At 38.7% G+C, this 17,733-nt stretch overlaps 1 protein-coding gene across 12 annotated transcripts in view; it reads left to right on the forward strand.

Annotated features, from left to right (window-relative positions):
* The first annotated feature begins 739 nt into the window (after positions 1–739).
* Unc5d (unc-5 netrin receptor D) overlaps positions 740–17,733 on the forward strand; it is a 505,989-nt gene continuing 488,995 nt past the window's right edge. For 6 of the 12 annotated variants that reach the window (XM_078031190.1, XM_078031191.1, XM_078031194.1 and 3 more), the window contains exon 1: positions 741–1,204. In XM_078031190.1, the coding sequence (XP_077887316.1) occupies positions 1,105–1,204 (100 nt within the window). In that variant the 5' untranslated portion in view covers positions 741–1,104. Of the gene's footprint in view, positions 1,205–17,733 lie in introns of all 12 variants that reach the window. The other 6 variants (XM_078031186.1, XM_078031193.1, XM_078031187.1 and 3 more) reach the window with 2 other exon arrangements.

A 17,733-nucleotide genomic window follows, 5' to 3' on the forward strand; every position in this document is an offset into this window, starting at 1 on the left:
GCCATACTTTAAAAAGTCTTCCCTTGTGTAAAGGTTCAGTGTCTCTCTCCCTTCCTTAACCAGATACCTAACCAGAATGACAATTCCTGGAGCCTAGATTAAAACAAACAGAAATATGGAGTCATCCTGGATGAGGGAGATTCTAAGGTTTTTGAGAAATCCAAAGTGATTGAGACAACAGAAAAATTAATTAAGGAAAAAAAAAATAAAAAAGGAAAAGCACTCATGTTGTAACCTCCCGCCTTCATTTGTAAGAAAATAAATGATAAGTATAGATGCAATAATGAATTTATTCCATCGTTATTTTACCCCACTTGGCACCTATTATAAGTCTTTTAAATATTTTTTTTTTCCAGGAGTAATGTCTCATCTAATGTTAAACACTGGAAGAAGGAGACGCAGGACTTTGAAAGAGCTCAAAGTTGATGAAGGAAAGGGAGGCTTCACGGAATCAGCTGACTCGGAGTTAGCTGTCAAGACGCCCCATCTTTCTGTGCGGTGCTGGACTCCTGGAGGCCAGGCTGCTTTGCACAACGTTGCGAGGCTGTTGCTCCTCTCTCCACTGCCAGGCGCCAGGCCCGCTTCCTTTCTCCTGGAGCCCGGGCTATTTGCGGAGCGCGGAGGAACCTCCCGGCACGTGAAGGCGCCGCCAGCTCACCTGCGCCTCGCCGCTCCCGCCCCACGTGGCCCCCGCCGCCCCGCCCGCTGCCCCGCCCCGGCGCGGTCATTGGCTGCCGCTCGGAGAGGAGGAGAAGGGGCGGCCGCGGGGGTCTCATTAGCGATGCGGACTCCCAGCTCAGCTCCGTAGTCCGGAGCCCGGTAGCCGAGCTGCTAGCCGCGCGGCGCTCAGGGCGGGTGACTCCGGTAGCGGCAGTGGCGGCTGCGGTCGCCTCGCCGTGGGAAGCTACGGGGATGCGCGTTTCCTCTGAAGGTCCCTTCAGCGGCGGCTCGGAGCGCGCTGCCCCGCTGCCGTAGGGAGCGGCGTTGGAGCAGTCACTCGCCCAAGACCCTCGGGACCCACTCATTTCGGCCCCTGCATCGTAGTGCCTGTCCCCGACTCCAGAGGCGCGGAAGAGGAGCGGTGCCCCCGGCGGGGCGAGGAACATGGGGAGAGCGTCGGCCGCAGTCGGCGGTGGAGGGGCGCGCCGGTGGCTTTCGTGGCTGGGGCTCTGCTTCTGGGCAGCAGGGGCTGCGGCTGCCCGAGGTAAGCGCTGGGCAGAGCGGGTGGCTGGGGCAGAGTGGGAAGGAGGTCAGAAGACTGAGCGGGACCTGCACCTATGGCGTTGGCTTCCTAAGTTGAGCCTTGCACCTCTCCGCGCTCGGAGCCCGACTGGGTGGGAGTCTGGGGGAGAACCTCCAAGGGGACCACCGCTTTCCAACCCAAGTTTGCTATCTGCTATTTGCAATCCTACAGGTTGCTGTGACCCGAGCCCCTACCTTTTACTCATCGCCTGCTCAATTTTCCAAATCCTTCCCCATTGCTGCAGGCTGGAGTAGCCCTATCTTCACTCCGTTCTCTCTCTCCTTGGTCCTCTCCGCTTCCTTCCTAGGCGAGATCATTGATGGGTGGGCGCCCACAGTGGTGTCCGAGAGTTCCTAGCGAAAGGAGCCTGGTGGGTGGGCTCCAATACTGATGATGCCTTTTCCCTTCTGAGAACAACATCCAAGCTTTAGTCGCCTCGTTCTGCGCCAAGCTTGTTACCCCTCGGACGCCCCTAACCCTGGATCTTAGCCAGCTCTGGGTTTTCCTTCACGGAGGCCGCATGTGTGCAGGAGCTGGGGGGAGTAGTGTTCACCCTCCCGGTTTAACTATGCCTGCGGTACCCAGCGAGGATAAGCAGTTGGCCAGAGGCTGCTCACCCTGCGCCTCCTCTCCCTAACCCGTGCTTACTCCAGCTAGGAAGCGCGGGCCCCACCGAGCAACGCGGAGACCTCAGCTTTTTTCCGACTTAGAAGCATAGACCCGGTTTTTTTCCCCTGAATCCTCTGCACTTATGCAGAGTGAAATTTTTGCAACTGGTTTCAGTTCCACCTTGAGCGAGGACAGGAAACATCAACTTAAAGATAAATCTCAGGGACCTGCTTTGAAGATGACCATGGGCCGTTTCATACACAGCCTCAGTAGTGTGACTTTACCTTTAAAATAATCCGGAAGCCTCTCTTTTCTGCCCTTCTTTACCTGTCTCCTTCCCTGCATGCTATCCAGTAGGTTTAGAATATGTAACTGCATTAAATGATTTACTTAACGCTTGTCTGGCAAGAGGTTGAACTGAGCTAACCGCCTCACCTTCTGCTATGCTGTCTCCTGAACATATATTAATAGCCAGGAGGCCGCGGGAAGGGGTGAGGATGATCACAAAAAGAACCAGGATCATCTCATTTTTATGAAAGCTAACGGTGTGTTAAAAGCAGCTGTACTGTCTGGAAAGAAAAATTTTTTAAAAAGTGGATAGAGATTTTTCCGTTTTATGATCCTGTTCTGTGTGTATTTGCATTTCATTTCCTGAAAAGTTGTTGTTGTTTTTAGTGGAGTAGGCTTTTTAAGGGGCAGGAAAGGTTTAAAAATGAGCCTCACTGATTCCACACACTTGGTTATGGTGAGGCATATTTCTTTCTCTTTCTGGAAGAAGCACAAGCTTCAGTCTTTTAATTTACTATGGAGAATGAGAGGATGTTTCTTGCAAAGTCAGCTCTGAATTGTTTTTAATACACTGGTGTGGGGGAGAGTGTGCCTTTTATTTTTTCTCCCTAAATGTTGAGCTAAATGTCCGAGTTTCTATCTAGCCATGACTGACTCCTGGTATTTACCCTTGGAATTTGCTTGGTGGACTTTTCTTAAAGCCGGCTCCAAACAAGAGGTGGGGACATGCCAAAAGCCTCTTGGATGGAGTTTTGCTGGCTGTGAAACTAAGGCTAGCACCTCTTGTCTGCAAGCTGTTCTTTAAAGGTCTCCTGGAAAACATACTGTACACTCTGCAGGCTTATTTACAACAAATGTCTTGCACAGATCATAGGAATGTTCAAGACACATGGAATGGAGCAGTAAATCTGACTAATATTTCCCTTGTCAAATTTTACTTTCTGGGGCATGGAAGCCTATTACCTTTAGCAGCTGTCAGATCCTTCAAGAAATGAACATTAAACAGGCTGTGAAACCTGTGAAACCACATGCACCTGGCTTTAGACAGGTGGATGCAATTGAAGTTTTCACAACAAAGGATGTGTTCCAATGTTACTGAAGTTCCCCCATCCTAGGAAGGTGTGATTCTTGAAAAGCAAGATGTGGCGCAATAGTGTGGTATCTTGCTTAGTAGTCTCACTGTTTTGTGTAGGGTTGGTCCTTGATGATTTTTATTTATCCAAGTAAATAGTTATTGTTCTCTAGAAATTCCCCCCCCCCCAGATGCTTGGGATCTAACCCAGAACTTTGCACATACTTGGCAAGCACTCTACCACTGAGCTATACCACCAGCCCCTCAAAGACTGTTCTTAGTGATTTGATCCTGGATATATTCAACATCCACAAACCAACAGGATATATAAGATTATGACATTTTGTTTTGATGGCATGAGAAAATTTAATAATTCAGTATATTTTATTTACAGTAATCATGGAAACAGATAAATATTGTACCAGCTCACATTTAAAAAAATTTTTTTCCTTCATATTTACAGTAAAACCTGAAAATCAGTGGGAGATTTCACATAATTGGCTTTGAATATGCTCAAAAAGAAAGATACTTGGGATCAGGGACTGAGTGTAGAAAGTAGTGGTCCAAAGAGTACTACTGTTTTCCACCTTCGTGAGCAATACTTCCCTCTAGAGAGTTTTATTCTGCCTGCGGCAAGTTGTAAGGAAAGCACTTTGGTGCCATGATTACTGTTACGTTTGAACACTTTTTATCTTAAAAGACGGTTGTTTAAAGTTCTTCATGACCTGCCAAGAGGTAATTGAATCTATCATGTTGCCATACTGATTTGTTTTTATTCTTGAGAGAAAAAAGCATTGCTGTTGATCTGGTTGTGATTCCTGCATTAGATACTGTACATAAAGACTTTAGTCACTACAGGCAGGGAGGAAGATACCCTAGGCAAGCTGGGCTTTCACATCATTCCGAGCTTTAAAAAATTTCCTGGACAATGAAATCCTCCTCGTGCGTGATTGCTGGAGTAATGCATTAATGGCAAAGGAAGTACATACTTATTTTATAGGCATAATAGAGTCATGTGACTTATACATACTTAAATCCACTTATCTCTCTGGTTTCTACAATTTTAAAACTATTGGCATTTCCTCCTTAATGATTTTTAATAGGCGTCCCTTTTTCTCCCTTATCTGTTCCTTTTCCTCAAGAATGTATTCCTTCATAACACTATGTGAAGGGAGCCTTTTGGTCCAGTTTCCTAGCGGACTTGTCTTTTTCTAATTTTTGGATTGTCCCATGAACTTGAGAAGCCTTTGGTACCTTCTTTGCCTGCCCCACGAAGTGTTCTGCTCAGGAGATCTCTTAAGCATCTCAGTTTTTAAGAGGAGATGAACCTTTTTCGTGAGGCACTGAAATGACAGCTCTTGTCATACTTTCCAGACTTGCTCACTCTTTGAAAGGCCCATCTGTGGTTCTTCAAGTAATACCTTAAAGGACCCGAAAGCCTAGGGAACCCAACAAGTCCTCCCTGCACTCTCAGGCCTCTGATTCTGTCAGTAGATCGAGACCAGACTGTCTTATTAATTAGGATGAGCGATTTTCTGTTTGTTGCTTCAATGATTAGTAAACTTTTATTTTCTTCCAAATGTAGTAGAAGACACCATTAACGTTAAGAGGTTTATGAAGGGTTTAGTTTCTTGGGAAATAGTGACTATTTGCTATTCTTCCTTTTTGCTTTTTTTTTTTTTTTAAATATTTAGGGTAGAAATCTAAGCAACATGTATTAAAATCAAATTCAAAGCCAGTTATCCAGAGAATGATTCCATTGTAAACTTTAAGGTGGTGGATTGGGGTGTCCTCTCAGTGGACAGAAATGTACATGTTCACTGAGCACCGTATTGTGTCCTCCCTCTTGATTACTCCTTGGCCGTTAATCCTGATTGTTCCTTACTCCATGCAGTGCCACTTGATCAGCAGTGTCATTATCTTCTCCTTTTTTGATGCTGTCATGAATTAACAGCCCAACAGGGTACCAATAGAAACTTTCCCCATATTCTTCTAAGTCAGGATCTAGGTAAAGATATTATTCCTTCAATTTTTAAATGGGCATGGTTGGCCTAATATAACTATTATCATATTGCTACCACTCTTTATTTCATGTCTGTTTCTTAAAATAAGGCATTTTGCAGCTTTATTTGAATATGAAATAATAATATTGTATTTAGTTAGCACCATTCATTGTTCTAAATGCTTTACATACATCAACTCATTTAACCTGTAAGATGAGGTAGGTACTATTTTCTTTAATTATAAGATAGGAAAAGAGGGGCAAAGAGGGTTTAAATACTGCCCAAGGCCATGCAATGAGTAAATGGTAGAGTCTGAACTTGACTTAATCAGTCTGATTCCAGCATCCATAACAAAAGATGGTTTTCTAAACTGTTGAAAATAAGGGGACCCTTATATTTTGATGACAAAAGTACTAAAATGGTATCTTTATAACTATCAAGAAATATAGAGGAATTTAGAGTAGCTTAAATACATCTGTAAATATATTCAGATAAATCTAAGAGATTTGTGTTGTATGAAAACAACCACCCTCTCACCATTCAGCTTAGTACACTTCGGGATTGGATTCACACTTAAAATGCTGAATGCCAGTTTATAATATGATAGCTTGCTTTTTTTTTTCAGTTTTGAATTTCAACAGAAAATATTACTCTGAATACTCCATCCATGGAATGGCAGATCCCAAGAGACTATTTGTTGCATGTCTTGTATTTTTAGCCTTGTTTGTCGGGGAAATGTGGAGCATGAGATTTGAGAATAGATTGTTAACACCAGAGGCTGCTGTTTCTGCTGTTTTGGGTCCTCCTGCTGCTGCTTTTGCAAGGCAGATGGCTAGATTCATTTATAGAAAATAGATATTCGTTCTATTTTGCATTTTCACTTTGAAAAGAACTTTTAATTGTTTGTGCCACATTGCATCGTATGGCCTTATTGTGTGCATACACATGTGGTGCGTAGATAATTTTCAGAATTAGGCGGATGTTAATGCATTTAGTTTGGACGGCATTATCCAAAATCTGCTAACTCTATTGAGCTTTTGGAAGTGAGTATTTTTGCAGTGTGGTGTATACTAAGTATTTTGCTTAACCTACCACTAGTTGCTGCATTGCCCCCACCTCACTGAACTGGAATTCACTGGTATAAATATTTGGGTTATGGTTATATATATGGGGCTTACATCAAAATAATGAGTACAGGTTCCAAAACACTTGGAACTGGAAATGTTTTGATTTTGGATTTTTTCAGATTTTGGAATGTTTAGAAATACATAAATGAGATATCTTGAGATGGGACCCTAGTCTAAATATAAAATTCACATGTGTTTCATATATAGCTTACACACATAGACTGAAGATAGTTTCATATGTTGTGTGTAGTGTTCCTGAGTTTTGACTGAGACCTACTATCACAAGGGGTCACGTGTGCCTAGTGGTATCCTTTTGATATTCATAAAATTTCAGATGTTGGAACATGTAGTCTTTTTGGATTAGAAATTTCTCAGATTATATCAGGTGACTACAGGACATGAAATATTTCATGATATAGTTTCCAACAGGGTGAGTATAGGATGTTCTTGTATGACTGGCTCCTTCTGAAAGTTTCATAATTAAGGACACTGAGAAGCCGAAAGCGATCTCTCAAGTGAAGCCAATGGTATCTTTATTTAGTGCAAACCCAGCTGTCCCTCAGTATCTGAATCCTGAGGACGCTTGAGTTCCTCATATAAAATGGTGTAGTATTTGCATATAATTTACATCTTCACATATATGCTTTATGTCTAGATTTTTTATAATACCATATACAGTGTAAATGCTACAAAAATAGTTGATTTACTGTGTTTTTAAAATAATGATAAAGGTCTATACATATTCAGTACACATCTATTTTTTCCCTAATATTTTCAGTCTGCAATTGGTTGAATATATGGAACCTATGGATATGGAGGGCCAACTTTATTGACTTGCTGTCCCCAAGTTTCTGGTTCATAAAGTGCAAAAGAGCCTTCATCCCAGAAAGAGATGTTATCCCTCCATTTTTCTCCTGCATTGATTGGATAGCAGTAATCAGGTGGGAAGATATTATGGCAACAGAGTCACATTTAATTAAGGATGGACTTTAGAGATGCTGCGTGGAATCCTAAATTGAGAGCTGTGATTTCTCAATCTGGAAAGTCAGAAGAAAAGTAATGTCCACAGCAGATATTCCAGAAGGTAGGTAATTGGCAGGTAGGCTTAGGAAGCAGGTGATCCAAGAGGACCAAGTTAGGAAATCATCTTGACTAATTCAAGGGTCCAGTCAACCATTGACGTGATGACTATGTTTTGTATAATATCAATAATAGATTTTACTAACTTCCTACAAAGCAAGTTAGTTTGCTATATATTAGATGAGAAGATTTGCCTCCAAATTAGTAGTAGTTATTTGGAGTTGCTTGGAAGTCATGGGTGGCTCATGCTGGCATTAGTACTTATTAAGTAGTTACCATCTTTATTTGAATTTATATTAATAAACCTACTGGTGGAAAAGAGGAAATCAATTGATCATGGGTTATGGAAGCTACCCTGGTAATGTTTGAAGCTCAAAAATCATTTTCAAATTTTAATGTACATTTGAGTCACTGCATATCTTGTTAAAATGCACATTCTGATATAGTAAATCTGAGGAAGGGCCTGAGGGTCTGCATTTCTGACAAGCTCCTAGATGACACCATCTATGATGGTAATTCAAGGTTTTGCTTTGTGGTGTTGTTTCTCACTTGCAATCCGCAGGTGTGAAGCAGGTTTCAATGTGACCATTTAAAAATTGCCAGTAGGAGACTAGGCAAACACACATGTCAGTTTTTACTCAGACACACAGCTGCTTATAAAACTAATGGACTTTCACAGGGCACCATTCTAAGTCTTAAATTTTATTTTGAAATAATTGGGGTCTTATGTCTGCATCTTGTTAATTTCCTGTAATAAAGACAAAATTGAATTTCTCAGAATTTGAGCAGATTGCCCAAAGTTGAATTTTCGTTAAATGGGAGACTTTTCCAGCCCTCTTCAGTACTTCTTCAGTTTATTGTGTTCTCTTGACTGGAGCTGCACTTAAGATTGATCTGGAATTCAGGGTAATCACAGAATGTGACTGTAGTTAAATGAGAGGTAGAACAAAAACATTTAAAAAGAAAACAGAGGAATGCCCATATGGGGTACTGATGTTCCCCAAATAGTGGGATTGCTGTTGTCACAACATGCTGTGGGAGCTTGCATTTGGGTCCATCTGCTTTTGCTGTGGGACTGAACTTGCTCACTGTTACTTTCCATTACCTGGCAGGGCTGGTCCCATAGCACGTGTTGAACAATATTTGTTACTTTAACCTTCTGTTCAGGTATGAATAATATTTAAGCTAAAATTTCTAAAACCTCAATATTGTGATAAAACCCTCAGGAAAATCTAGCTGCAAGAATAAGAATGAAATAATTTTGAGGTTTTTTTTTTTCCCCCTCTTTTTCCTCAACAGATTGTAAGGCCTACATTCTTAGATTATCCAAGAAAGATGATTAAGTGGCTGTTTTGAATAATGATTCATTTTTGTGAAACTTGTAATTCTGTGTAATGATTGTTCATGTTTTTGGGGTTCAGTTTTGGGGTTCAACATGGATATAGTATGTACTGATCAAATCAGGGTAATTACTTATTTGTATCGCCTTTCATTTCTTTGTGTGGAAACTTGAAGCTACTCTTTTCTAGTTCTTCATTAAATGTGTAATAGATTCTGGTGAACTGCAGTCACCCTGCTGGACTGTGGAACACTGGCTCATTCCTTGTGTTTCACTGTGTTTTGGTAGCCATCTTTCAGGTACTTCCACAGTTTTGATCCCTGTGTATCTTCACGTGACCCTGATATCAAACAGATGACAACATGTAAGTTTTAGAGATTTTTCAACCTAAGCCAGGCAACTGCTAGAAGCCAAATCTTTGAATAGTTTCTGGGCCTTTTTAGTTTCATTATCATGTATTTTTCCAAATAGATGCATTACTCTAAAGTTGGATGACAGAGCGCTTCCCCTTACATGGTAGTTGATAGGGATGTTGATTTGTGAACACTGGAAGAAGAAATAAATGAGTAAAATTCATTCAAATGCCTGTTTTGCCTTCTTGATCTGTATGGTATTAAGATTTGTCATGGTTTTGAGCAGAAATGGCCCTGTCTTGGGAAAATTGGAGCAGTAGTAAGTAAGTCAGGAGTGATTGGAAAAGAAATAAAATTGTGAATATATTAAAATAGTATATTATAGTATAAGATAATTGACATGTAAAAATCTTCTGAGGTACTTGCTAGGCAATAACATTTTCTTCAGAATCAAGAAAATTAAAGTAGTTCCTCAAAGTAAAACCACAAGTAAATTCTTGTGAGGTTTTTTTTTTTTTAATGTCATTATAGACATCACACTTCTTTGAAATATAATACTAGCTCAATTTGCATAGCTTTCTAAATACCTTGTCTTTATCATTAATTTTGAGTTTATATGCTTTTTTATTTTCTGTGTTCAGTCATATAAGGAGATCAAAGTCTTCTAACTTGTGTTTGAAATCAGCTTAGCACAATGCAATTGGACTTCCAATACCAATTTTCATCAATATGTCTTTAAGAATTATGTAGCTTGTTTTTAAAAGAGAATAGCAAAGAATACAGACCCCAGAATAAAGTTCCTTACCAGAGAGATGTGTGTTGTAAACCTTTTGAAGAGAGCTGCAAAAAATAACTGCTCTTCATCTGAAAAGATAATTTCCCTTAAAAAAAAAAAAAAAGCAATCAGGAGGTTCGCAGGTTTTGTTGGTGTGAGGTATGTGGGTTGGATGTAAACACTTTGGGATTTGCTTTAAAGAAATAAGGTTGACAGAAAGATTTGTCATTAAATATTTTTCCCCTTGGGGCTAAAAGGAATCCATCTGATGTCTTAAGAAGTTTAGCATCTAAGTTGAGGTGCACATCAGCCTTAAATATCAATGTGAAAAGATAGCTTTAGCATATTACATGCTGTGGCAGAGAAAAACAATTATACTGACAAATTTTTATAATTGTCAAGGTGATAAGTACTGTAATACGTGGATATGTGTGCATTATGAGTTAGTAGAACGTCATATATCATCATTATATCAAACTTACATCATTAAAATTCTAAGCCATTAGTTTAAATGGCATTAATGATACTTCAGCTTGACATGTAGTCACCATTTTGACTTGAAAAGTCAGCGTCTTTATTCTGGTACTCCCATTCCTCTCTCCATGGTATGGGACTCCCCTCTGTCCCTTTATTTTCCAACCCTTAGTCTTTTTGTTCTTTTACTATTCAAGTCAAAACTTCCTTGCCTTTTATACAACATGGCGGGTTGGAAAGGTCAAGACAGTGCACCCTTCAATCTGTCACTTTTTTTCCTCTGGTTCTTTTTATTTATAAAATGAGGTGATTAGCCTACCTTAAGTTCCTGTCTGCCTAACATTCTATAATGCTACCCTTTGTTTCCAATATCATATGCTCACAGGATTTTGATCATTTCAGGAATATTGAGTCCCCAATATTAAAATATATGTGACATCTTAAAATATATGTGACATTCTTCAATGAAGGGATGATACTCTGGAAGTAAAATTTGCAAGAGAAGCTAATGGTTTTTCAGAAGTGATACTGCTAATCATTGGCTTAAGAAGTTTTAGGAAGGTGCCAACACTAAATTAGGCTATCTGTTTTAAATTCTCTCAAAGCAGTAGTTGTAAGCAAATGTGAATACAGGTTTCACATCCCTAATATAAAATCTGAGATGTTCCCAACTCTGAATTTTTGGATTTTTGTATTAGAGATGCTCCACCTCTCAAGTCTTTGCAAATATCCCTAACTCTCCAAAATTCTGAAATCTATAAAGCATTTCTGGTCCTAAGTGTTTCGGATAAAGGGTACTCCACCTATGTGTGTGACTCTAATAGCAGAAGCAGGCTGACTGGAGGATGGCTGCAGGGGCTTGGAGGCCTAGGAGGTATTCTTCCCTCCGGAAGAGCTCTTTGATGCTCCGGAGTGTGTGGGCTCACTCTTGCTAAATTGATTTTCTTTTTAGAAGGAACCAGGTACATAAGATTTCATTTTAATTTCCATATTTGAAGTCTTCTTGAAAAAAATTGAATAAATATCTCCACTCACAACTCATCAAATATGATGTACCCTCAACTCATCACTCTGCTTTCTGGTTTGTCTCCAGTCAGTGACTTTTGTGAAGAGATTGGAAAGACCAAGGAGCCAGGTGGTCTTCATTTTTAATAATTGTCTTTGTTTGAACTCTGGATGTACACGACTTTTCTAGTTTGGGGAACAGTATTATATAATAGAAGATATAAAACACCCACCTGGACTTTTTTGTGGTGTTGGGGATTGTACTGGGGGGGGGGGCACATGCATACTAGGCAAGTGCTTTACCACTGAGCTGCATCCCCAGCCCTAAAGTGGCCTTTTATTTAACAACTGATGACCACTGAGTTTCGTGTATTCCTGTGTTTACTATTTGCAAAAATCATGACATTTTATTTCAAAAAGGACCCTGAAGTTTTTAGGAAAAGGCCCAAATCCAAACGTGAGCAAACGAGGTATAGAGAGAAGAGATAGCTTGCCTGGCTTGTGGACATCATTGCTGCTAGTTACCTGCCAAATCTCCATTTTCTCAATGTCGACCTTGCCTCTTTTCCTTTTCAGACTCATAATAACAAGAGTAATCAATAGAAACACAAAGGAATTCAGAAGAACAGATACCAGAAGACTAAAGACTATTGATCATTTTACCCTTCTGTTAAAAGGATGTTTTCTTTTATTTAAAATGATTATATTTTTCCAAAATATCTTTGAAATAAAGACATTTTTTTCTTCCTTGGCTCTGTTCTGAATCACTGAGGGCTGGACCAATGATTTGAGGGACTCAAGTTAGTTCAGTGTAGTAGAGCTAATTAATATTGTAGAAGAGGTTTGCCTTATAAGATTGTTTTGCATTTGGGTGAAATTAAGAGTGAGTCTTAAGCTTTTGTTCTAATAACTTCTATATCCTTGACAATAAATATTTTAATATGAATCTGAGTAGATTCTAAATATCTTTTCAATATAATGATTTTAAAAAAAAAACTATTGACAGGAATGTATTGTCACTAATACTATGTGATGTTAGTGCTGTGAGTTAGAATAGTGAACCTTATATTTTACTAAAAGGAAATAATTTTAGAATGGTACTTGCTACAAGCCACTAAATCTTATCAGGATATATAAATTACTTATACTTTCTAATTTCTCCCTCATTAAATCTGGTGTTCACTTGTGGTGAGAAGGTATGACTTTCAGTGAAAATGGTAGCCGAACCCTGGTTGAGGTAACTGTCACTTACATGTTCACAGGGGTTGGTTGCTCACAGGACACTAGGTGGAATAGATTTTTAATGTGCAACTTGACTTGTGCTTCTTTGAAGAATGCTTTTGATGTTGACAGTGACATGTTAATGATATCCTCAAAAAGCCATAAATCTACACCAAAGAGTGTGTCTGGGCACTATTTTAAAAGCTTTAGTTCCTTCTCATGCAGTACCGAATGTCTTGATTTTAAAGTGGATACTATATCTCTGATGGCCACAAAAACTTGAAAAAAGGCATCCCTATAGTTGGGCTGGAGCTTATAAACTCTAAGAGTTCTATCATGATTATTATTCACGTCAGTGCCGCCTTGCTACAAGGTGTTAGACACATGAGGTGTTGAAAACTTCTGATTCTTGTAGATTAGGTGTCAAAATATTCAGGGTTGGGCTGTTTTTAGCAGTAATCAGTGAAGGATCTTGCTGTTGGAAATGGTGGTCAGGTTTTTAAATCAAATCCTTTGTTATCACCCAAAGGCATTTCTTAAAAAATCTCAAAAAGGCAAACATTTCTAGCAAACATCTATAGTCGTGTCGTATAGGTTAGGTGAGAAAGTCACAGACAGGTGCTTTGGATCTGCACGGGCAGTCACTTGTCTTTTTAAAGCTTAAAACTGATATTTAGTATTTTAAAGTATGTTTAAACAGTTTTATTGCGGTATACTGGTTTGAGTGATGAGCATAGAATATTTGATACAATCCTTCTTTCTAGAAATACATGTATTTATTTTGAATTCTGAAGAGAAGTAGTTTAATTTTGAAGTTCTCAGTCATCTGCCTCAGCCTGAATCTCAGAGCAATTAGACAGCTTTTTTAATTATTTTTTAAATTGGTGCACTACTGTTATGCATAAAAGCAGAATTCAATGTAATATCTTCAGACATGCACTTGACATCATTTGGTTAATTTCTTTCTAAGCAGTATTTTTAAGTTCCTCAGTAGACTCTTAGTTTGGGGACTCAATATTGAGAGCCACTGTTTTAACGTGTATAAGTATAGGAACTCGGAGTGTACAAATGAAGTCACTGATCTTTAAGATTTAGAGAACATATTTGACAGTCCCTGTCATATCGAAAGTGTACAAGATATAGGTGACCTCTCTTGTTCTCATGTTCACACCCCCACCCCAGGCTTTATCTTTCTGTGTTGAAGCTCGATGACTTGAGTGGGTAGAATTGAATATTGGCATCAAATGGGGACCTAAACCGTTCCTGTCAGATTAGAAAAATTGTGTTATTAATAAAAGAGGTAAGATTATATGAGAGATTATATAATAAGGAAGAAACTTATAGGAGCATAGGTTTGGAAATGTTACTATAGGTTTTTCTTCTGAACACGAACATAAGGTCAAGAAATGGAGATTCCTTATTTTAACCCTCATCAAACCCTCAGGCCCGTGAATTAATCACATTTTTGTTAGAATAATGAAAATTATATTCCAGTATTGAATATTTTCAGTACTATGTTTCATCTGTGTCATTGCATGTACTATTGTGATTCACTTCCCTATAGTTTTTGACTATACTATTATAACTATACCATATTTTTTTTTACTTACATTTTCAGTGAAACTTGGGTGATCATGACCTGAGATAATTTACTTGTAAAGGTAAAAGATTTACTTTGACTCGAGTTTTGGAGGTTTTGGTGCATGATGGGTTGGCACCATTGTTTGGGGCCTGTGGTGAGGCAGCAAGTAATAGCAGGAGCATGTGCCAAACCACTCATCTCAAGCTGGGGAGCAAAGAGACAAAGAGAAGAGAGACTGAGTTCCTGCAGTCCATTCAAGGGCATGCCCAGTGACCTGGTGACCTCTTTGGAGGCCCCACCTCTCAAAGATTCTATAGCCTTCCAATAGTGCCCCTGGACCTAGACTTTAATACATGAGCTTCTGGGGGATATTCAAGATCCCCAAAATGAGTGGAGAAATACATTTGTATTAGTTTTAGTATTCAAAGGTTGTAGACATGAGTCTCTTCTTCCCATGCAGGTAAATTTCCAAGGACTATTGTTGGGTGACTGAAAGAAGTAGACTGGGACAGCTTGGGCCTCTTTGCCATCTTGGAAATGAAGCATGGGCATGCTTTCAAAAGCAAACTTTACTCTTCTTGTCCTGTTTATGACTGCTGGTGGTTCTATGTATGAAGTCAGATACAAACTCAGTAAAAATACTTTACTCAGTGTGTGCAAATGAAGACACTGATCTTTAAGATAGAGAACAATGTCATGGTTCATCTGTGTCATTGTGTATACTGTTGCTGACTCAGTTCTCTGAAGTTCAGTGTTTGTGTGACTGTACCATAATTTATGTACTCATTTTTTGCCCGTGAAACTTGAAGGAGGTTATCACATTATTTCTGCTATGAAATATACTATGAAGAACATTCACACTGTGAAGCGTTTCTCATATATCAGAGAGTAGGTTACTTGGGCCTAGAATGGGAACATGTTAGCTATTCCAGATAATACTAGTAATTTTTATCTGAACAATTAATTTCCATCTCCTTGATTACTAGTGAAGTTACACGTATTTTCATATAATTGTCATTTACATTTTATAAAAAAACCTAAGTAAGTCTTTTGCTCATTTTTTTCCTGTTTGACTTAATTATTGGGGTTTTACATGTGTGTTACTGAGCTTATGATGGAATTACTTCCCAATAAATTGATCAAAAGTTGGAACTACCAAAATTTGAAAATGCATTTGAACATGGAGCATCAGAATTTAGCAGCACAGGACCCCTCTGGAGCTTTGGTTGCTTACCCTTGTAATCACATGGCTGATGGGCATTCTAAGAGAACATTGCACTCTCCCTAGCCCAGAAGAAGATCAGAATGAAGTGACAGTTTCTACTGAATGTGCCTTGTTTTCATACTCTTATAAAAAGTGAAAAAAATTATAAAATGACCCATTATAAGTTAGGGATCATGCGGATGTATGAATCTCAGTGTGTTAATGTGTGGAATTTCTTCTCCAAGTTTTAGATCTCTTCTGATAAAGTAGAATTATTTATGGTATCTTCTCATGGACTAGAATTTTTAATTTTAATGTCATTAGTGTCATTAATCATTATGATTAGTTCTTTTTGTGTCATGCTGAGGAAATCCTAAATTTCATTAAAGATGTTCTCTGGTATTTTTTTCTAAAATCTTATATTTTGATCTTTCATATTAATGCCTTTTATCCATTGGGAACAGATTTTTTTTTCTATGTAGAGTTTGAATTAGGAATTTAATTTCAGTCTTTTGAGTGAAGGAGTACTTGTCCCAGTACCACTTATTGAAGAATCCCTTCCTTTCTCTAGGGATATGCAATGTCACCTTGGTAATTTATGACAGTTTCATACATACATGGAAATTTAGTCTGGTATTTTAAGTTCTTCAAGACAATTTCAACAAACTTTTTGGTTTTATTTCCTCCTACCCCTCAGATACCCCCACTCAGCTGGACATTATTCTTTCCTTGAACTTTGAATTACCTCACAATTTTCTTTGTTTTATGCATCTGCCTTTTGGTATTTTCTTTCTTTTTTTTTTTTTTTTGCTCCCAATTATATTGTAATATTTTGGAAGCAGGTATGGAATTTTGTTTATCTCTAATACCCCAAACAGAATACAGTACCTTTTACCTAGTAGATATTTAATCAAACATTGAATTGAAATCACAACAATGTTTGAAACTGTCCAACTCATCTTATTATTTTTGTCCACTATTCCGTGCTGACATATATAGAACTTAAATGCAGTGCTTAGGCTCATACAACTCTGTGGGCCCCTGAACCCCCCTTTGTTCATTGAGCTTATTCCAGAAAACCTTTCGTATGCATTCAGTTGGTAAATGACAGAATTATGAAACACTGCCCAGAAGTATGAACCAATATGAAGGTTCTAGAAAACAAGTGAAGAAACACATAGGTAAGAGTCTGAGGACTTTAAACCTGTCAAGTTCATTGCTAAGAATAATGTCAGTTAACCTACAGCTCAGCATTATCCAAGTATAGTCGACTGACTTGCACCTCTGTGCCTTTGTTCACAGTCTTTGTTCAACACAGTTTACTGACCTGCACCTCTGTGCCTTTGTTCACAGTCTTTGTCCAACAGTTTGTTTGTGTCATTGTCCATGAATCTTCTCAGCACTAGAGATTGATTTTTTATTGAATGCTTTATCTCCATACCCTGACACAACTACTGTTACTGAACCAATCAGACCATGTCTTAATTCTTTTTTATAGGTCTTTTTTTAACTCTTGATCACATCTTCTGAGGGTGGAGTCAGTGTTCTGTTCTACCATATCTGTTCATCGTCTAACTTGGGAATATATTTGGTATAGTTCTGTTTCTAAGATACTCTACATGTAAAAACCAAATAAGCAAAAACTAAAAACCTTCAGGTGAGCTTATAAATGTATTTGATCAAACCACCATTTATGTATATAGTTTTTTTGACAAAATTATTATCCTCCTGTTCCTAATAAGATATAAACCTATGTGATTGATGTACTTCCAAAATATTAACTGCTATCACAGTAGTCTAAATTAAAGTTGAAGAACTTGTTACGTATATTCAGAGATCCCAAGTTTGGGAAGTTTTGTAGGAAAAAAGCATCCCTAGTTGAGTCTACATGGTTGGGAATTTGCATAATCAGAAGAGAAGGATCCTTAAATTTGAATTTATAACTCAAAAAAGCAACAAATATAGAAAAATGAATGGAGATAAAAGGATACAAGCAACAAATAACTCTTTGCCCCAATGGATAGTCCTGGAAACAACTTCCTGAGGTGATTACCAAATTGGAGTGAGCATTCTGAATGGGTAAGTTGGGACTCTTGGATCTTATTCATGAGGGTGAACTCTCAATATCTACTTTACCTGATTGATTGACAGTTGGGAGCTTCCAGGTAGGATAACGTGTAGAAGTTGAGGCAGGAAATCGGGACTGATAGCAGCATTTTCAGGTAGTAAGACTTTCTTCTCTACCTTCTGAGTTAGGAATAGGCTAATGATTAAATTAACCTGACTGAGGAGTCCAGGGGAGCGTGAGTGTGTCTGTTTATTTTTTTTATTTAGATGAAAATATTTCATTCCAGATTG

This window comes from Ictidomys tridecemlineatus, chromosome 14 (genome assembly GCF_052094955.1).
Source record: "Ictidomys tridecemlineatus isolate mIctTri1 chromosome 14, mIctTri1.hap1, whole genome shotgun sequence".
Lineage (NCBI taxonomy): Eukaryota > Metazoa > Chordata > Mammalia > Rodentia > Sciuridae > Ictidomys > Ictidomys tridecemlineatus.